The sequence below is a fragment of the Squalius cephalus genome, assembly GCF_949319135.1.
Source record: "Squalius cephalus genome assembly, chromosome: 1".
Classification (NCBI taxonomy): Eukaryota; Metazoa; Chordata; class Actinopteri; order Cypriniformes; family Leuciscidae; genus Squalius; species Squalius cephalus.
The window spans coordinates 27,064,797-27,087,445 of NC_137122.1; the positions used below are offsets into that span (position 1 = coordinate 27,064,797).

The window sequence follows — 22,649 nt, forward strand, 5'->3', positions numbered from 1 at the left end:
GCACTTAGAATCACACAGCTAACGAATCAACATATGAATCTCAACAATGGTGACAATCAACAAAAAGCTTCATGCTTTTGATTTTGATTGTCATCATTGTTGAGGTTTGTATGAAGAGTGTTGATGTCTAAGTGTGTCTAAATGACCAGTTTAAACTTGTTGCACAAAAGATGTTGTTTCAGATAATCTCGGTTTTGTGTCAGTGTAAATGCATTAGTTATCGTTCTATCACAGCTGAACTGGTTAAACTAAAAAAAAAGCATTTTTGCAGTACAGTAGGTGTCTCAACCTCACTACTGCATTTGCTTTGAAACAGTGATTTAAACCGTAATATAAAAAGCAATTGAATGTCATAAAAGCAGACAAACTTCAGCTGATCTACTGTACTTTGTCAATGCTCAAGTGTTCTCAATTCAACACTATTGCAATTGGTGAAAAATAATTCATTTAGAGAAAAGTGAAGGGTCAAGTGCTCAAGTAACGACAGTAAACAATAATCACCATAATCGTGACTTCCAACTAAACATTTAAAAAAAAAAAAAAAAAAAAAAATCGGCATTACTGTAAAACCTTTCACTGTAAATTTGCAGTAATTAACTGGCAGCAGCTTCTCCTGCAAAGTAAAGCAGTTTTTAACTGTAAGAAATTGTCGCGTAAAATATTGCCAGCACAATTGCACTAAATTAAAACAACATTTAACTCATTTCATTTGCAGAAACTGACAGCCTTAATTTGGCCAATTTAACTAATATTTATAGTGTGCTAGTTATGTTATTAATAGTCAACAAAAACAATAGCTAAAAAAACAAGCAAACACAGAAAATGGTAAGACCATTCAGCTGTATAATTTATTCATGCTGCAATGCATGCTGGGAGTTTTGTACTATGCTGGCACCCAGCATGCATTGCGTAATGAACATTTTGATTGTCACCATTGTTGAGATTCATACGCTGATTGTTGATGTCTGTGTGTGTTTAAGATATGCAGATGTTCATAAATAGAAATGAGTAAAAAATTAATTATCCCCAGTCTGCCTTATGTACATAAAACATAAAATAGCAAGAAAACAAGAACTTTACCTCTGTTTTTATGAGTGAACACAGCTATCAGTATTCCAGCAATCACAACGAGCACAACAAAAACTGAACTCAGGATGACTGACGTCCTCCAAGAAATAAATCTATTATCTGCAAAACAAATCAGTAAATAAGCACATTGTGTAAATCAAACATATTTTTACAGGTGTTTACATGATGTTCAGTTCTGAATGGCACATACACAGTAAAATGTTGATACAAAACTATAAACCTAATGCTAATTGCAGACTATGCTGAATTAACCCTTGTGCACCAATTTAAAAAAGTTACACATATAGCTACATAGAGGACAAAAATGTCCATGTCAATAAACTGTCATAAAAAGTTGACGCTTGGGAGCACAGACTTAAGTTTGGTATCATTTTAAAGAATACCCTTGGTAGATTATTGCTGAAGTTTAATAAAAAAAAAAAAAGTACATCCAAAAAAAAAGTTATATAGGTTTAAGTTTATGAAAATTATTTATGAACATTATTTTATATACAATATATATTTTATGAAACAAGTTGAACTCTAAAACGGTGGAAAATCAAAGCCATAAATCTAAATAATTTGTGTTCCAATTTTGAGGTTGATATCTCAAGAAATGAGCTTTCGGTAAGATTTTGTTTGGGCGCAGTACCAGACTTTCCCCATTGGATGCCAGCAAAACTCCACTGGTGAACACAGCGATTGGCTTTGTTATTTGCAGTTGAGTTTTTCTAGCCTGGTAATACCAGACTCTGCTAGGAAGTCTGACGTAGTCAGGCTAGAGTTTTTCTCTCTCAATACTACAAACACACACATGCACACAAACACATATTTTTTTTATAACACACATACCAACCACACTCTGACATCCATACCAACACACCCACACAATTATCATTGCATAATTTATCCAATTGGCTCTATAATATTCCCGAAGCAGAAAACAGGAATATAGCAAGTATTTGCTTTATAGGCCAAACCTGAAAAAATGGCACCATCTGATAAAAAAATAGTAAAAATTTAAATTTTGAAGCCTTGCCAACAGAATGAAAGCCCATTAATAAAGATTGTATCATTTTATAGTTAAATGGTCCTGGGATAAAAAAGTGCAGTTTTAATGGGTTTCAATGGGGACATTTTTGTCCAAAAGGCACTGAGAGGGAAGTATTTTGTGTAACTAGTGCAAAATAGATTTTTTAAAGGAAATGGCGGTGAAATAGTAAAATTCCAATAAAAATACACACTGTGCCAAATTTTATGCAGTTAGCATTAACACAGGCAAAGTGATCAAAAAAACAAAACTGAAAAATCCAAAAATGTCCATAAGGATGCACAAGGGTTAAAAATATAATGTGAAACATAACTGACAAGTACATTAACAGATGTGTCATTACTTACTTGTGGTGTTAATCAGTGTCTCCAGCATGTGATGTCTCAGTTTGACTCTGCAGTGAATCTTGCCACTGTGATAAACAATGATGGTGTGTTTGACACTGAATCTGGCTGTGTTTCTGTGTGTCTCATTAGTTTCTGAACTCAAACTGACTCCTTCACTGTCCAGCCACTCAAGATCAGGTTCAGGATTCCAACCTTCAGATTCACACTGTAGATGAAGCCCTCCTGAACGATCAAACCCATCTACAGTGATCACTGGAGGACGTCCTACAGCTGCAGATCAACAAGAACTGTCTGTTGTTATTCTGAAAAGTTAGTTTGTTCCATGAAAAGAGCATTATCACTGGTTTCCTCACCTTCAACTCTGACATCAACAGTGGCGTCATCATACCAGGATTTAGACTGAATAAAACACTTATAACGTCCTTCATCAGAGACTCGGACTGTTGAGAGTTTGAGTGATGCGTTTCCTCTCTGTAGTTCTTGATGGATCAGTTTTGTTCTTCCTCTATAGGACTGAATCTGATCTGTGTTTCTGTCTTCATGATCATCATAGAGATGCACTAGTGGTGAGTCTTTCTGATCAAGTCTAAACCACTCCACTCTCATGTCCACAACACTGATGCTGGGTTTGACTGAACAGGGCAGAGTCACTTCTTCACCAGATACAGCAAATAAAGGATCTGCAGGTCCCACTACTTCATACTGCTCTGTTACAAGAGAAAGAGCAGATCTGAACTACACAGCCTAAACGTTTTTACTCTAATGTTGTTCCAGATGAACAGTACTGTGCAATAACTATAAAGTATTATTTACAATGATGAATAAATTACCTGATCTTGAATCTGTAATTCCACTGACAAGCAGGAGAGTCAAACAAATGCACTTCATCTCTGAGACGCAGATGCTAAAAATAAAATATGAAAAAAGAGAAAACATTACAGAAAAGTGTGTCAGCATACATGCTTTTTGCCTTAGAATAATACTTACACTAAACCTTATGTCCAAAAGCGAGAAACACATTTACAATAACTTTCTGTTCAAAGAAAACTGGTTAAAGACAAAGCAAATACACAATGTGTATCTACATAGTACAAATAAATTATAAATATGTGACTCATTTTAGAGAAATTAATCGAAATTAAATGAAAAAAATCATTGGGACAGGAAAGTCACCGCATACCAGGAATAAAACACAATCGGTCTTCCGACCTTTTACTATCGTGTCAATCGATGTTGATATGCGAGGGAGAGAGAGCAACAGCGCTCGTGTTGTCTGAAGAAGACTGTGAGAGGGCTCTCTCTCTCTCTCTCTCTCTCTCTCTCTCTCTCTCTCTCTCTCTCTCTCTCTCTCTCTCTCTCTCTCTCTCTCTCTCTCTCTCTCTCTCTCTCTCTCTCTCTCTCTCTCTCTCTCTCTCTCTCTCTCTCTCTCTCTCTCTCTCTCTCTCTCTCTCTCTCTCTCTCTCTCTCTCTCTGTAAGGCGGGGGAGTGGGATAGGGGAGGGTTAGCCAGTTTTTAAAACTGGCGGCCATGGAGAGTTCGGGAGGAGCGGGTTTTGCCCAGCTCACCCGGCGGCATGGAATTAAAGTGCCGGTTGGCATCGAGAGTTCAGTGGAGGAGGTTAGTATAGCGATCGGAAAAATTGTTGGATATAGGCTAACAGTACGGTCTGCATCTAGGATGAACGGTGCTGTTGTCCTGTTTTTGGATAAGATTGAAAAAGTGAATGAGGTTGTTGAGAAAGGAATAACGCTGAATGATAGCTTTGTGAAAGTTTTTCCTCTGGTTAATCCAGCGAAGAAAGTTATGCTTTCGAATGTGCCCCCTTTCATTAAGGACGAAACTTTAGAGAGTGAACTTTCAAGACATGGTCAGATTCAACCATAAGGAAGATTCCTTTAGGTTGTAAGTCTCCATTATTGAAACATGTTGTTTCTTTCAGGAGACAAGTATATGGTGCTGAAGAGCGATATAGAGGATTTGAATATTGTTCTGAAGTTTAAGATTGACGGTTTTGACTACGTTATTTTTGCGACAACTGAAAGTTTGAAGTGCTTTGGATGTGGTAAGGAAGGCCAATGCGTTCATGCACCGAGAAAGAAACGCAGAAAAATAGCATTGTGGGAGGAGATTCGGAGGAAAAGAATCAGGAGAGCAATGAAATAGAACAGGTGCTTGTAGCTGGTGAAAAAGGAAAAAATGTGGACGAGGTAGAGGAGAATATAAAGGAAACGCAGGGAAGTGATGAAGTAAATCTGATTGAGCTACAAGCAGATCTTTTTCGAGATGATGAGACCATTTTCAAAGTTCCAACAGTTAAGAGAAAAACAAATCAATGGGAAGTTGTGCCTAAATCTAATAAAAAAATTCAGGATGGTGTTGCAACTGATGATGGAGTTAGTGGGGAGTCCTGTAGTGCAGATGAGGTTTCAGAATCAGACAGTGAAAGAGATAATGTCGATTCTCTTACAAATCTGGAAGACTTTAGTGGTTACAGTTTGGAGCGAATAAGACATTTTCTACAATCCACTAAGGGGAAGCGAAATGTTGAAGTCATTGACCATTTTTCTGATCAGACGATGTTTATTGAGTCAGCCAGAGTGGCAATGAGGCGAAGAGGGGAACATTGTCTGTCAAATCCAGATGTGTATCGGCTGAAGAAAATTGTGCAAAGATTGAGTTCTCAAATAATGCAAAATGAAAGTGATCAAATGGTGGAGTAATATTAATGTGTATGTGTTGTGCCTTTTGTTTTGCTCTCTCCTATGGAGTAATTTTAAAATTTTATCCATTAATTTAAATGGAGCGAGAGACGCTGTTAAGAGAGCACAACTATATGATGTTTTGAAAATTAAAGGTATAGATATTGCATTTGTACAGGAAACTCATAGCACACAAGAAAATGCTGTAGAATGGCAAAAAGAATGGGATGGGCAGATCTTTCTAAGTCATAACAGTGTTTTTAGTGCAGGAGTTGGAATTTTATTTTCCAAAAAATTCTTGCCAGATTCCTATAATGTAGAAGAGATAGTGAAAGGAAGGTTATTAAAAGTTACAGCAAAATATGACAAGATTATTTTGGAATTGATTAATGTTTATGTTCCTGTCAATGCATCTGAAAGAATGATTTTTTTAAACACACTTGCTAATACAATTCATCAATGTGAAGAGCATTATTTGATACTTGGTGGAGATTTTAACTGTACTGCCAATGACATCGATAGAAATCATTTAGAGCCTCACAGTGCTTCAAGACGTCGATTGTTGCAAGTTATTGAATCAAATGAACTTTGTGATGTCTGGAGGAACTTGCATGACGATATAAGACAATCCACTTGGACACATGTAAGAGAAAATCACATTGCTTTGGCAAGGTTGGACAGATTTTATTGTTATAAGTTTCAGTCTCAATGCTATAAAAGTTGTCACATATGTCCAGTAGGTTTTTCAGATCATTCTATGGTGATTACTTCTATTTATATTAATTCTATAAAAATTACAAGTGCTTATTGGCATTTTAATTGTGCATTTATTGAAGATTCTAATTTTAAGAAATGTCTTGGGTATCTTTGAGAAAAATGGAGATTACAAAAAGAAAATTTTATTTCACTGCAACAATGGTGGGATGCTGGAAAGCTTCAAATCGAACAGTTTTGTAATCAATATGCTTTCAATGTGACAAAGGACATTACAAGATCTATACAAAAATTAGAATTTGAAGTTTTGGAGCTTCAAAATTTATGTGGGTCCATAGGTAATCAAGATAACTTTAAGGCACTGAAAAATAAAAAAACAATTTTGGCTGATCTGCTTGGAGTTAGAGCACAGGGGGCGCTGGTGAGATCAAGGTTTCAGAATATATCTGAAATGGATGCCCCATCCAGATTCTTTTTTAGCTTGGAAAGAAAGAATGGCCAATGGCGGTTAATGCACTGTTTAAGATCTGAGGATGGAAAAGAACTTAGGAAAACTGCTGATATACGCAGAAGAGCAACTAAGTTCTACGAAGAGCTCTATGCCAGTGAGCATAAAGAAGATAATTTAATGGCACAACAATTTTATAAAGATCTTCCTCGGGTGCCTAAAAATGCTTTTGAAGAATTAGTGAAACCCCTGTCAAGGGAGGAGTTATATGTTTCCTTACAAAGCTTAAAAAATGGCCAGGCACCAGGAATTGATGGTTTGCCTGTTGATTTTTTAAGGCCTATTGGGAGTTTTTGGGAGAAGATTTGCTTGAAGTTTTGAATGAAAGCTTAAATGGAGGCAAGCTGCCACAGAGCTGTAGAAGGGCAGTTTTAACCATGCTCCCAAAAAAAGGTGACTTAAAGGAAATAAAAAATTGGAGACCGGTGGCATTGTTGTGTGCTGATTATAAAATCCTATCTAAGACCTTGGCTAACCGGCTAAAAGAAGTGATGGGAATGATAGTACACACAGATCAGTCATATTGTATACCTGAAAGATCGATTGTGGATAACATCTCACTAATTAGAGATGTTTTAGAGGTTTCTAGGCTTTTTGGCCTAAAGTGCGGTCTGATTTCACTGGACCAGGAAAAAGCTTTTGACCGGGTGGAACATTTTTATTTATGGGATACTTTTAAAGCTTTTGGTTTTCCTCCTGTTTTTATAGACATGATAAAGGTCCTTTATGAGGACATTGAAAGCATATTGAAGATCAATGGTGGCTTGAGTGCTCCGTTTAAGGTAGGAAGAGGAATCAGACAAGGATGTTCAATGTCTAGGATGTTCAATGTCTGGTATGTTGTATTCAATTGCTTTGGAACCTATGTTAAGTCAAATAAGGGAGAGTATTTGTGGTTTCAAATATGATAGTGCTTGCTTTAACTGTAAAAATGTCAGCATATGCTGATGATGTAATTGTTTTAGTGAATGATCAACAAGACATTAACAGACTAACAGAAATTGTTGAAAATTTTGGTAAAATTTCCTCTTCAAAAGTTAACTGGTCAAAGAGTTCAGCTTTTTTAATGGGTGATTGGAAGGCTGAAAACCTGATTTTGCCTGGTGGAATGGTATGGGCAAATAAAGGTTTTAAGTATTTGGGAGTATTTTTGGGTGATGAGACCACAATGCAAAAGAATTGGGAAAATGTTTTAGAAAGAGTTCAAGGAAGACTGGGGAGGTGGAAATGGCTTTTAAGAAAAATGTCATTTAGAGGGAGAATTCTTGTAATCAACAACTTAGTGGCATCTATGTTATGGCATCGCTTGGCAGTATTAGAACCCCCAGTGAGAAGATTCAAACCTCTATTGTTAATTTCTTCTGGGACAAATTGCATTGGCTTCCAAAGAGTGTTGTGTACCTTCCTGTAGAGGAGGGAGGACAAGGTTTAATACACCTCGCAAGGCGGAAAGACGCTTTTAGACTGCAGTTTGTTAAAATACTATTGTATCAGAAACTGTCTTGGACAAATATAGCTTTTAAGCTTCTAAGTGTGGTTGGAAAGTTTGGATTAAAGAGAGAATTATTTTGGACAAATTCTTTAAAAATGGGGTTGAAAGAAATATCCTGTTTTTATGAAGGTGTTCGAAAATCATGGAGTTTGATGAAAATAACAAGGTCCACTGATGGAAAATCTTTGCATTGGTTAATGCTAGAACCATTGATTAATGGATCTCGTTTGAATTTGTCTTGTGAAATAGTACCATGGTTTGAACAAAGACTGAAGAATGAGAAGATTATAACAATGAAGGACTTGGTGGAAGTGACTGGATGGAATTTAAGTAACTCTGTTGCATTGACTCAAAGACTAGGACTTCGGTCCGAAAGAATAGTTGGACAGATGTTGAAAAAATGTCGCGACTCATTATCTGAAGAAGAATGGACGCTTCTCTATAACTTGTCAACATTAAAAAGTGAGTCAAATGCTGAGGACTTGTTTTCAGTAATGAGGATTTCTCCAGACTTGCCAGATACAGATACTAATTGTCCTTTAACAATGTCAAAAGTTTGGAAGGACCGAAATATTATGTTTATTGGTGGAAAGAGTTTTTATAAAATGTGTGTAAAAGTGTTGAATAAAGAACAATTGATGCATCGTTCTGACAATCCTTGGTGATGTCACTTAAGTGTGGATTCTAGTTTTAAGCCAATTTGGGGTACGTTATACAAGCCACCATTGACAAAGTTTATTGGAGACTTGCAATGGAGAATCATGCATGGCATTATTGCCGTTAATGCTTTTATTTCTATTCTTAATCCACTTGTAAAAGAAAATTGTGCTTTTTGTGAACAGAGGGAAACAATATTTCATTGTTTTGCACATTGTGAGAGGTTGAAGCCTCTGTTTGAATTGTTGAAAGTGATTTTTAATGATTTTGGTGAAATATTTAGTATAAATGTTTTTATTTATGGTTTTAAGGATTCAAAAACAAAGAGAAAAATGGGGCGTTTGCTCAATTTTATCATTGGTCAGGCAAAAATGTCTATTTATGTAAGTAGAAAACAGAAAATTGAATATGGAAATGAATGCAATATAGTGAGTGTGTTTAAAGGTCTTGTAAAAGCGAGAATTAAGCATGATTTTTCTTTTTATTTTCATATGAAAAATTTATTGGATTTTGAAAAGATCTGGACTTATGGAGATGTACTTTGTGAAGTTGAAAACAATGCTTTACTATTTTCTGATGAATTGAGATGAAATAATGTGTAAAATTTCTGTGAATGATTATTGTGTAGTAAAGTTTTTCTAAAAATCAAAAAAAAAATCTCTCTCTCTCTCTCTGCTTGTTCTTATGCGCCCTCTCCACTGATCAACATTATTCGTTGTTATGACGACTTATTTGTTCCCTCGTTTAAATACATCGTGGACACGTTGAACTAATTCCCTCCCTCATTTTGATTTGACGAATTACAACGTGGCCACAATATAGTAAAACGAGGGACCAAATTAGTAAAACGTGCTGAGGTATTATTAATTCTTGGCCAAAAATATGGTTCCAGCCGTTTAGATGAAGCTAGACATCACCTTTTCTCGAATGGTACCAAGTCTCTCGAGAACCTGCCACCCACCCAAGCTGCATTGATTCAGCACATCAAAAGAGCACTGCTGCAGGCCAGCTTCTACTGGAATCAGGCAACCGCTGTCCAGCAAGATATCCCAGAGTTTAATGCATGGGGATGGTTTCGGGACTCTACGAGCAAGACTTGGGAACCTTACTGGACTAATCTCGGAGATGCCAGTAAAGATTGCACCATTCTCCTCCACTGTGGCTGCAAGACAGCATGTAGAGGGCACTGTAAGTGCTGTAAAGCCGGAGTTCGTTGCACTTCTATATGTGCATGTGAGGGTGCTTGTACAAACAATGATGGTGAAGACAATGAGAGATCCGGTGATTGTGAGTGATAATGATAATTCATGTGAGAGACCATGAGAATTCACTGTTGTTTTTTATGTTATTGCTGTTTTTTTTGTTATGCTAAGCAAACCTTTAAGAGTTTTTGAAAAATTGACTATATTATTATTTTAACAATTTAACATAATATAAATATTGCCTTGCAATTTATAATTGTGTCTTATTCTTTCTTATATGATTACACTTTGAAATGTATTCACCTGTGGTACACTGAAAACTATTTCACTTTTATAAGGAAATGAATCAACATTGAGAATAACCTTCAAACTTGTGGTAAAAAAAAAGGATTTTCAACCACAGTTTTGAAAAGAATACAGGTTCCAGACTTACACAAGCATAAATATAAATATGCCAATGGACTTCCTGTGGTCAATAAACATAAAATAGACACCACATCCTCATTTGTAGCGCATTTGGTTCAAAATTTGTAGACAAAACCGTTTTTCTGACAGCGGCCATATTGAATTTAGGGAATTTGGGGGGTCCTGATATACCCAATCATAAATGTAAGTATTCCTATGGGTTTCCCATGGTCAAAGAAGGTAAAACAGACATCAAGTTTGTATTTGTATCTCATCTGGCTCAAAAGCTATAGCCGAAACCCTTTCAGGCGGCGGCCATATTGGATTTGGTCGCAATCTTGGTCTCAGGGACCATTGGCTCGGGCGCCCTGGCTAAATCATTTCAGTATCCCCTCAGCTACATCTGTGCCAAATTTGGTGCTTGTAGATGAATTTGCGCGAACAATGGTGTGGAAGGCCACATATTACAGCCCAAACTGCTTTTTTGGACAGCGGCCATATTGGAATTGGAGGATTAAGGGGTCCAGATATACTGGGTCATAAATATAAACATTCCTATGTGTTTCTCATGATCACTTAAGCTGAAAAACATATCAAGTTTGTATTTGTAACTCATGTGGTTCAAAAGTTAAAGCCGCAACCCTTTTCGGGCAGCGGCCATATTGGATTTGGCCGCCATCTTGGCCCCGAGGGTCGCTGCCTCCGGCGCCCTAGCTAAATCATTTCGGTATGACCTGAGCTACATCTGTGCCAAATTTGGCGCTTTTAGATGAATTTGTGCGAAATTACCTATTTATGTGCTTAAGGCCCCCAACTATATTGATTCAATAGCGGTGTGTGAGCTCACTAGGGAATACCAATATGGCGGCGCGATGGCTTCACTGTTTATGACGTCATGAGCTATCCAGTCATTCCGGCGAAACACGGAGTAAAGCAGCGCCGCCATTACTGCGTGCCTTGCTGCTAAGGAAGTAGAGTGTTGGTCCTGTTGGCGGCTGTAGCAGATGTAGCTGTACGAAATGTTATTTTTATCTATTCATCTTTAATTTTGTACAGTAGCCCTGCTGTATGGCTACAAAACTTCCTTCGGCCGGCCATGCAGTCACACACTACTTCGAGAACTTTGCAGTTTTCTCTCTGTATTGTTACGCAAATCTCGCGGGAGCGGGCGGTTTGAACTTTGCTGCAGGCGGGAATGGGCGGCTAAAAAAAACACTACGGGATCGGGAGGTAGCCTAAGCGTTTTAGATGTCCCCGATAGCCTAGCCAGTCTACTATTCATCTTCCCGGCGGGACTCAATCCCAATGCAGCCCTCTACACGGAGACCGACAGACTAACGTTAGACAGAGCAGGTTAGTTATGATATAAAAAAAGCTCAGCTCTCAGATTCTGTCAATTTTATTATGAAATTCAAACAATAAATACCGTTTTGGTGTTTGTAAATGTGACGTGACGGATCTCTAGAGGCACGTGAACCGATCATCTCAACTTAATAGTAAATAAACACGAATGAAACAGTACAACTTACCGAAATGTATATTCATCATACATAATATCGATCAATCAGTGTTTTTTAACCGCGGAAAGGGTCAATAAAACAGCTGGAGAACAATTATGTCATATAACATTTTTTTTTCAGGAAAGCCATTTAATGACCATAATGGACTATAGCAGGTTAGTTGGCTAGAAAAAAAAAAAGAGCTATAGAGAGTATTTCGCTAAATATGTGTACTATATTACGCATTGCGGCATGAAACATGTCACCATTGTTGAGATTCATATGCTGATTCTTGATGTCTGTGTCTTAAATAAAAAATAATTCCCCTATTATGTATTTAAAAAATTCAAAATGTCCAGTCTGTGCCAAGACAGTATTGTTAGTGAATATAATCTATTAACATCAAATGATCACTTTTGGACAGTGATGATATAAGTGCATCATTCTACTTTTTGTTGTTGAAAACTAGATAACCTGAACATCTTTGTGTCTGGCATTCTTTGTAACAAATTACATGTTTTGGTAAAAACTGTTACAAATAACACAAACTCACAAAAAAATAAGCTAAGAGTCAAACTGCCCAACTAAAAGAAACACTCATCACCATTATGGTGACCAACCATTTTCAATAAATCGTCAACATCTAAACCTCTGTTAATTCTCAATACGAACTTCTGTAAATGTATGACAGAAATAAAGTCAGTCTGGTTAGTAATAAGTGAAGCTGGTAATGCTGTTTGTGGAGTTGTTTAATCCTCCTCTGCTGAGGTCTTGAGAGATTTAATGTCTTATTTTGTCTTCAGTTGATTTCATCTGTGGCTGGAAGTCAGTTGTAGTTCTTGTGTTTCTCTTTTTTCTGTTCTTGTTTCTCTTTCCTTCAGTGATTCTGCTTGTTGACAGCAGGTGTTCATCATTAATGCCCAATCATTACTTAATTAATCACTTAAGTATCTCATTAACTTTAACTCTGTTTCAGAGTTATTTTAACTCTATGTAGAGAGGGACCAAATGTTCTCTGAGCAGAGTTAATTTAACTCTGGGGATTTTGCTGTGCACATATCGCGTCTTTTGCACGCTCAAGTTTGTTCAAATGTAGGCGCGCGGCAAGCGCACTCATAATTGAAGCAACGCACTAATTTTTTTTACCAGGCGCAACGAGATGAGAAAAATCTAAACTTTTCAGAATGCCGCAAACACACCGCAGGTCATGTGACAGGAACCAATCAATCACCCCTTTCCATAAAGTCAACATGAAGGATGGGGGTGCACCCAAACACTACTAATAAATATAAGCTAATGTGTAAATGTCAGTAATTTATCTTTTTTGACTCATTCTTTTTATAAAAAAATATTTAAAGGCTGAAATATGAGGTTTATCTTTGTATAAAACCTTTTTTGTCAAAACTTTATTTTAACTTGTACATGTTAGTAGATAACATGTTGCAAGACACTCTTTTAAAATCTGGCCATCATTTTTAATGGTATTTTAATGTTTATGTAAACAAAAAGTGCATATTGATGCTAATCAATTTGTTATTTGCTGTTTTTCGACATAAAACTTGTTGAATTGACTTCATTCTGTAGTATTAGTACTTTTTGAACAGGATTCTGTGATAACCGTGATAATTTTAGTCACTTTAATCATCTCATCATTTCCTCTCTAGTTATGATCAACTATGATCTACTAAAATCAACAATAATTGTGCTTTTACAGTATAATATGCAAAAGTACAATTTTCTATAAAAAAAAATCTACCTCTCCCTCTCTCTCACACACACACACACACACACACATCAGATAATGATAGATAGATAGATAGATAGATAGATAGATAGATAGATAGATAGATAGATAGATAGATAGATAGATAGATAGATAGATACTCTAATGATCCAGAGGCAACTATCTATCTAACTTGGATAATGCGTCGTGTAGGTCTTAAATTTCAATCTTTATGGTCTTTATGGGGGCATGGGGTGGCACCGGCCCCCCCTAGAATATGATTGAAAGACTAAAGGCACAATAATATTTGTCCAAAAAAGCCATGGCATGGTTAACATTAAAATGTGAGAACGTTAACTAACACCATAGCTACATGCAACTCTGTGTAATTTCGATACTTAATGTTTTTTTTATTTATTTTTAGGCACAATTTAGTTGTGTCCAAGCCCTGAAAGGGCGAAGGCCCTATTGTTTTCGGTAGGATTCCATAAATCAGACACGCTTGCATGTAATAATATGAAACTCGGTACATATAGATCTCATCGGGTCGAACAACTTTCGTGCTCTAAGTTTTACGCCAGCCCAACAGGAAGTCGGCTATTATGGGTTGTTTGGAAACGCATGCTGTGGAATTTGATGTACTCCTCCTAGGGAATTCATCCATTCGCCTCCAAACTCGGTCAGCATGAAGTCAAGACATTGAGGATGCTAAATTGAGGACGGATTTTTGATATCTCGAACGGTTTGGCCGTGGCGAGGAAACAAATTTATGGCGAAAAAATGAAACAGGAAGTGTGTTATAACTTCTGCATACATTAACTGATCTTGATGAACCTTCAGCAGTGTGTTTGACCTTTAGTCAAAAATGGGGGCTTAGTTTGACATAGAGTCACAAAACTAGGTACGTATATTGTTCTCATCAAGCCGGACAACTTTATAATTTACAGTCATTAGCTACGACCAACAGGAAATCAGATATTTTGTTTGAATGTGGATTTTTGGGATATTTCAGACTCTGAGTTTTTAGCTATTCTTCCTAAGTGGTTTATTTTATTCACACCAAACTTTTTCAACATGATGAAAATACATTAAAGATGCTAAATTGTGAACGGATAATAAACATCTCAAACGGTTTTGAAATAGTGAGGGATTAAAGTAATGTCCACAAAGGAAACACTAAAAGCCTCATATCTTCTAAAAATGTAATTATACACCATTTATTTCTATATAAAACTATACAAATATCACAACTAAACCCATTTTATTCTTTTTTTAAAAAGAATTTTATTTAAATTGTACTCTAAGTTTAAAAACACTAATAATAATAAAAAAAATCAAGTCATACATAGGGCTATACTGCCCTCTTGTGTTCAAAATCAGGTAGGCCTATTGTATCTATATAAAAATATGCTAGGTATGTGGCAGTGAGAATATTTTACCACCGGTTAATCAACGCTGGGGGCTTTTGAATCGCTAACTTAAAAACGAAAGTAAAATATGTTCGTCTGCACAGACATTGATAATGGTGCGGAGCTGAGCGAGCGTTTTCAAAGAATTCCTATGGAAGTATGAATGAACTAAAAACGTCGACTCTGTTCTGCTCGTTCCTCGCCGTGGACGCGCACTGTTATGAATGCCCGTGCAGCCGTGAGCATTTTAGTTTAATTTTAAAATTAGCGCCTTTCGGGGGGCGGATTGCTTGAATTTATCTTACAAAAGCACAATGTTGTGTTTTATTGCGAGTGTACACAAATATAAGTTAACACTTTGTAGTTTGAATGATGTCCTGTATGAAAATAATGTTTTGTGTGTCCACTGTTCAATCGCGCCCGCGCCACACACACACACACACACACACACACACACACACACACACACACACACACACACACACACACACACATTCCAGCATTGCAATCTTGACATCGCAGCCTGTTCATTATAGTCTTAATAAAATATAATAATAAAAGAGTCAACCTAACACAAAAATGACACTGCTCTGTTTAAATAGTCAGTAGAAGGCTACAATTTGTACCATTCACAGTAAGCAGTGCTCTGATGTTTCCAAGTACATTTTTGCACGTGTGAAGAGGATGATTTTTTCCGTCGATATTGGAATGTGAGTGAAGTACAAAGCCAATGATAAAGAATAGTTTAGCATCCAAATACATCGCAAATGTTGAAACATTTTGATTCTAATGAGTTACGTGAGCCAAACACTGCTTACTTTCGTTTTCATTTTTATTTTATTTCGTTTGTTATTTATAGTTATTTTAAATATTATTATATATAATATATAATATATTTTTTATACTATTATATATAACTATATAATAGTTATTAATAGATATTTTTCTATTGTTTCTCTTCTGAATATCATTAAATTTAAAGGATTTGTTGTGGAATATTTTGAGTGTATCATAAAATCAGAATAATTCTCATTTATTTTAGTGATTCCCTAGTGTGTTTTTTTTTCTTCATTGTTCTAATCAGGTCAGGCAAGTAAAATTCTCTGTGTCTTGTCCCTTAAATTTTACATACACACACATATATATATATTTACATATACATACATACATACATACACACACACACACACACACACACACACACACACACACACACACACACACACACACATATATATATAGCTGCTAGCAGCGATGAAGGGCCAAAGCCGGCGGCACCGCCACCCCGGTGCCTTGGGCCCGTAATCACTGCTCGCAGCTATATTTTTGTTTTTTATTTATTAGAACAAAACTGTGTGGTCTAATAAATGCAGTGCCACATTTAATACCATCTATATTAGGGCACAGGGGATTGCAAATATTTTTGAAATCGTGCTTAATGTTTTCTAAACAAGTATTTATTTCCAGTTGAATTTTCTGATTTCCCATGGGCCCCCCCTCCCTGGTTCTTGGTCCCCCCTGTGCCCCCCCATTTATAAAATCCTGGAATCGCCCCTGCCTGTCCTCCTTTCCAGTTCTTTGTATTTATTAGGAAGGATGTAGAACTTCAATTCATAATTTGTTTGTTTAATGGCGGTACAGAAAACGACACAGCAACTCTTCGGCATGATTGTCCCGTGTATTTCAATGAGCGCCAAGGCAATGTTTTCCCCCACGGGCTAAATTCACATTACGTGACGGGGCTTTCCCAGACCAACCGTCTGTATGTATGGCGGCAGGCAAGATGGCGGCGCCCATAGAGATCGTGGCGGATTTGTGTATATAGATCAGTGATATAAACACGTTGAAGGTTGTTGAATCAGGATTTCTTTTTCGAAAATGCAAAAATACATATAATTTCCATTTATTTACAAGATTAAGTATTATATGCATTAAACCTGTTGAACTCAAACATGGTCCTCAAGTCACACTCATGTCAGACTTCAGGTAAATGTGTTTCTGATTCTTCCATGACTTACCTTCAACTCAACATTCACTGTGTTCTCAAGAGTGTCTTAATAATATGAAAGTTCAGTACGATCGTAAGGAGATCCTTCCTGGTTTAGTTTCACTTTCTCTTATAACACCGGAACAGACACAGTCCCTCCCATCATTCAAGCTGATAAACCTGCTGTAGTTTCTTCTGGCACACAGACTGACACTCCTCACTTTAATCTGATTTGAAATATGGCAGACATGTTACATGGAATTAAACGAAAATGTGGATGATGAAACAATGTACGCATCCACAAATATAGGGAGAACTGTGACCCCACTACTGACAATATGCCAGAAATAAATTTCAAAAGATTTTATATGTTTATCACATATAAAATTTATTCTGGAAATATAAAAAAACATCAAAAACATCATTTTAATAGAAATCTCATATAAAATGTAATGTAAATTTAAAATAAAATAAGTTTAGATGATAGAACATCAAAGGAAACAAAGTATCACAAAGTTTTAGACTTTAGAGATCTAAAGTCATTAGTTTGCGAATCATCACATAAGTTTAGTGTATTTATTACACTCGTTTGCTGGGGCCAGTCTTTCTTTCTCGTCACATTAAAAAGAAAAACTAAAGGTGAACTCAAGTCATTTAATTCTCATTGAAAAAAAATTTGTTTAAAATCATGTACTCCCACATTATTTTTCACACATTTTTCATTGTTTTGGCATTACGCTGGAATTGGTAAACGAGCAAAATCAATGTTGTACATTACTGACAGAAATTACTATATATTTTTAATATTGCTATACTATTATTATTTATAAGTTTATATACTGTACAGTTGCATGAATAATGTTATGAGATTAGTGATCTAATATTTCACCAGTAGTGATGGCAAGTCTTAATAAGTGAGTCAAAGAACCTGTTTCGTTATATGGGTCTGTGTGTTCATGTGTTTTCCTTGTGTTTGCCATTGGCTTGATTTGCTGTCAGCGCTGCGATGCAACTCATGGTGAGTTAATCAGGAATAAGGGTCTTATCTGGCGAAACAGTAATTTTCTAAAAAAAATATACATTTATATACTTTTTAACCACAAATGCTTGTTTTGCACTAGCTCTGCGATGCGCCACACACTACGTTATCATGTTGAAAAGTCACGCTTGATGTAGGCGGAAGTACAAACCTATAGTATTTACAAAGCGAATGTACAAAGACTAAGTTTGTGCCGACTAAGACGGCAATTACAATAAATAAATAAATAAATAAAAGGTAAAATAACGGTGTCGGACGATTTTGAAGTTTGAGGAGAAAAAGAGAGGTTTTTTTTACCCTACCCTGCATTTTTGACCCAGAACACGCGTGACCTTTCAATGTGATTATGTAATGGGTGACGTATCGCAGAGTATAGTGTAAGATGAGCAATTGTGGTTAAAAAGTATATAAATGTATTTTTTTTTTTTTTTTTTTTTAAATGACTGTTTTTCTATATAAGACCCTTATTCCCCGACTGGGATCGTGTAAAGCCCTTTAAAGCTGCACTGAAACTGCAATTTGGGCCTTCAACCGTTGGACCCCATTGAAGTCACTATATGGAGAAAAGTCCTGGAATGTTTTCCTCAAAAACGTTAATTTATTTTTGACTGAAGAAAGAAGGACATGAACATCTTGGATGACGTGGGGGAGAGTAAATTATCAGGAAATTTTAATTCTGAAGTGAACTAATATTTTTAGTCTTTAAGTAAATACCATTCACTTCTGTCATGCTGATTTTGTGATCTAGCTAGTTTTCAGTCAACTGGTGAAATGGTGAGTTTGTGTGGTTGTTCTATGGAGGCGTGTTAAGGGTGAGTTTTAGGGTAGTGCTGCGGGGCTACTGGTTGCCAGAGGCTGCAGAGCCAATGGGTGGAGCTTGACGTCCAGCTAGACGGTTCAACCAAACCCTAACCCCGATCACTGAATATAACTCCACCCATTAGATCCACAGAGGTAGAGCAGATCAGCTGGACTAGGTCAAACTCCAGCCATTATGTCCAGAGAGGGGGAGCTGGACTTCATTTGGCTCTGCAGCACCACTTGATGTTGGGCTCAGTGCTGGAGGTCTGAGGCCACTTTTTGTGTATAAGGGACAACATTTTATTTTTGTAACTTAATTCAATGATAAATTTGATTATTTGATAAATTTGCATTGCATTCCTAAAGTTTATTTCAATCAATCCCTGTAGGCTGCTCACCGTTTGCCTGCCGGCGGTGCTTATACCCGTTTAATGTAAGCTGCAGGCTCCCGTAAGAATGGTATTAACTAACATTAACTAAGATTAATAACTACTGCAATTTTCAGAGATGCTAGCAACAGAGGTGGGAAATCCAGGGGCCAAAGAGTAAAAGTCCTTCCATATGTTTATTCCACCTGTGGCATAATGAGCTGAAAGCCCATTGGTCCGCATTCTAAGTTATGTGACGTCATTAACCTGCAAATCCGGCGAAACACGGAAGTAAAGCAGCGCCGCCATTACTGCGTGCCTTGCTGCTAAGGAAGTAGAGTGTTGGTCCTGTAGGCAGCTGTAGCAGATGTAGCTGTACGAAATGTTATTTTTATCTATTCATCTTTATTTTTGTACAGTAGCCCTGCTGTATGGCTACAAAACTTCCCTCGGCCGGCCATGCATTCACACACTACTTCGAGAACTTTGCAGTTTTCTCTCTGTATTGTTACTGACACATTATGGTACGAGTTCACTGCCTGTGAAAACCTCACAACAGCTTTTAATGTGATGAGCTCATCTGCGAAGGTATGCAGTATCTGGCCAATCCATCCGGAGCTCATGTAATTCTGACCTTCAATCAATGCCCTGTAGTTTAGGTTCTGAAGCTCATGCCAGATGATTAATAAAATAATCTTGAATACCTGTAAGCTGCCAACTCTCACGCTTTAACCGTGAGACACGCAACTTTTCACACGCTCTCACGCCACACATCCATTTCTCACGCACAGAAAAATCACGAGGCAAAGAGGACACGGAGACCGACAGACTAGTCAGAGCAGGTTACTTATGATATAAAAAAAGCTCAGCTCTCAGATTCTGTCAATTTTATTCCAAAATTCAAACAATAAATACCGTTTTGGTGTTTGTAAATGTGACGTGACAGATCTCTAGAGGCACGTGAACCGATCATCTCAACTTAAATAAACACGAATGAACAATGTTAAAAGAAACAGTACAACTTACCGAAATGTATATTCATCATACATAATATCGATCAATCAGTGTTTTTTTTAACCGCGGAAAGGGTCAATAAAACAGCTGGAGAACAATTATGTCATATAACATTTACCTCAGGAAAGCCATTTAATGACCATAATGGGCTATAGCAGGTTAGTTGGCTAGAAAAAAAAGAGCTATAGAGAGTATTTTGCTAAATATGTGTACTATATTACATATTTATTATATTTTTACTCATATTATTAAATAAAGTTGTTGTTATAATAATAAAAAAAACGCATTATATTTAATTTGAGTTCTTTTTAACCTTAAATAATACTCATAAGGATCTCTGTATGTTTAACTTACAGCATTAGGTGAGATTTTTTTTCTTGAGAAAAATTAACACACATCTTGTGTACCTAATATTTATCAAAATTAGTCAATATTAAATCAAATCACAAGAATTGAACTGAATTGAAATCCTGAAATTTGTTTCAAGCAATAATAAAAAAGCGTAGCTTACCAGAAATTGTAGGCTACCATATAATATAAACATTGCAACATGTTGTCACTAAACCTAATAAAATTCAGTTAAGTAACTAAAATGTTTTGACAATCACATTATTTAAGCCCCAGGATCCGCTTTCATTGAAATGTCATTAGAGGGCACCGGTGTCACACCGTCGTCACTTCGCAGGCGCGCAGTAACGGCGGCAGGCAAGATGGCGGCGCCCATAGAGATCGCGGCGGATTTGTGTATAGGCCATTTTGATACTGCTGTGATACAATGTTTTGATACTGCTGTGCCTTGTTACATCTTCATATTTTCTGCTTACACAAACTCAGAGACCATCTACGGAGAGCCTTGACACTTCCTATTAGCCCCATTGTATTGATCGTGGTTGCAGTTCCATTAGAATTCCACTGGAGGTGATCGCGGGCGAGCGCAGACTGAATGGGAGTCTATGGGGCTATACAGCTAAATTTGTCTCTTTCACCCGATTGCCGTTGAGAAATCTCAGATTTGATTGTAGGTTTTGCAAGTTCAACATGGGTTATTGGTCGAAAGTTGAATGAATGAGTACTTAAGTCCTTTTGATTTCTTACAGGTTGAGTTGTTGTTGCCCATAACACGCTAGCATTCTGCTAATGAACGCTGATTGGTCAGTGAAGGACTGATTACAACCAGAGATACCGCTTGATGGCATCGTGGCATCCGAAGCGGGACCAGAAACAAACAAAACAAAAACTCTTCTAGCACGTGTGTTTACCTGTGTCAGCTGTGTTGTCGATGCCTCGAGAGAAAAGAAAGTGCAGAGCGCGAAAGCACCAAAGCGACTGAAGGATTGCCGTAAAGCAGTATCTCTGGTCGTACGATGTGTATGACGTCGATTGACATTTTAAAAGACTTTTTAAAGCAAATAAGTGACTCTAAAAAATCTAACACCCAGCAATGTGTAATTTCTTTGCATCTCCTTTCGAATACAACATTCAAATTACTAGACAAAAAATTATATCCTGAAAAAAGTGGATTTTGATGGGTATATCGCCATAGACCTCCATTCATTCTGCACTCGCCTGCGAGCGCCCCCGCATGGGCAGAGACGTGTTACTGCAGCCAGTCCAGAAACCGGAAGTAACCAGAGAGCGCCAATTCTCTTCCTATTAGACATTCTCTGACACACTTCCTCATTGGATATTTTGCCAATATTAAGATCTCAAATTATTTTTTTTATTTTTTTTTGTTTTGATATCTTGTTTTGCAGAAGGAGTAATCTGTGGTTTTCATTTTGTGTTTTCTTTCTTTTGTATAATTTATGTTTTGAATAGTTTTTCTTGGTAAATATAATATTTGTGAATTGATTTATTTTGTATATTGTTTATTCATTTGAAGTGTGTTGATTTATGTACAGAAAACAGAAATACTTTTTTTTTCTTGCTTGTTGATTTTGGTAAAAAGACTGTTGAATTTGTTTACTTTAATTGTTTTCTTTATTGAATTGGGCCTGTTAAGGTTAAACGTCAAGGCTTGTAGGTGGATGAGTATTTGCCATCCACCTGTTAGCTTGTATAACCTTCTTATTAATCTTTTCTTTTCTGTGTGGTATGTGTGTGGTGTGGAGAGTGTGATCTTTTAGGAGCTGCGGCCTTTTTGACCCTTTTTCTGTGTATGTTTTTTTTTTATTATAAATTATAATAAACTTTTTTGTAATTTTGTATAAATACCCGTGTCTCCATGCTTTTGTCTTTAGTGGGGAACCTGTGCACGGATAATATTCTCTGGGTGAAAATCCCAGGGTGGCGTAGTCTAAACTAAAACATTTAACATATATACCCACTAAGCAAAATGATGTCCGAAAGACGTCTTTTCAATGTCTTTGTTACAAAAATCGGACGTTGAAATGACATCCACTGAGGAGCCAGAATGAAAGTTGTTATGACGTTAAAGGAGAACTCCGGTCAATTTTAACATTGAGCTCATTTTTTTGTCAATTTGGAGTGCTGTCAGTACAGAGAACAACGACAAAAATCGGTGTTGCCTACACCGTGTTATCCTCTTTTTAAAATGTGCACCCTGTTGACTTCAATGGGGCAATATTTAAACCTGCTTTTAGCCTCTTAACATCCTTGATGTGTCATTACAAGTGCACAGGTCATGTGAGTGATTCCTTCAGAGT

General features: G+C 36.8%; 1 protein-coding gene across 3 annotated transcripts in view; it reads right to left on the minus strand.

The window, feature by feature from the left end:
• Positions 1-16,895, minus strand: part of LOC307158096 (butyrophilin subfamily 1 member A1-like) — a 34,501-nt gene extending 17,606 nt beyond the window's left edge. For 2 of the 3 annotated variants that reach the window (XM_079870375.1, XM_079870377.1), the window contains exons 1-4: positions 3,297-3,426; positions 2,820-3,173; positions 2,467-2,736; positions 1,081-1,188 (exon numbers count right to left, since the gene is read on the minus strand). In XM_079870375.1, coding sequence (XP_079726501.1) covers positions 1,081-1,188; positions 2,467-2,736; positions 2,820-3,173; positions 3,297-3,423 — 859 coding nt within the window. In that variant the 5' untranslated portion in view covers positions 3,424-3,426. Of the gene's footprint in view, positions 1-1,080; positions 1,189-2,466; positions 2,737-2,819; positions 3,174-3,296; positions 3,427-16,792 lie in introns of those variants that run through there. The other variant, XM_079870376.1, reaches the window with a different exon arrangement.
• Positions 16,896-22,649: the final 5,754 nt, after the last annotated feature.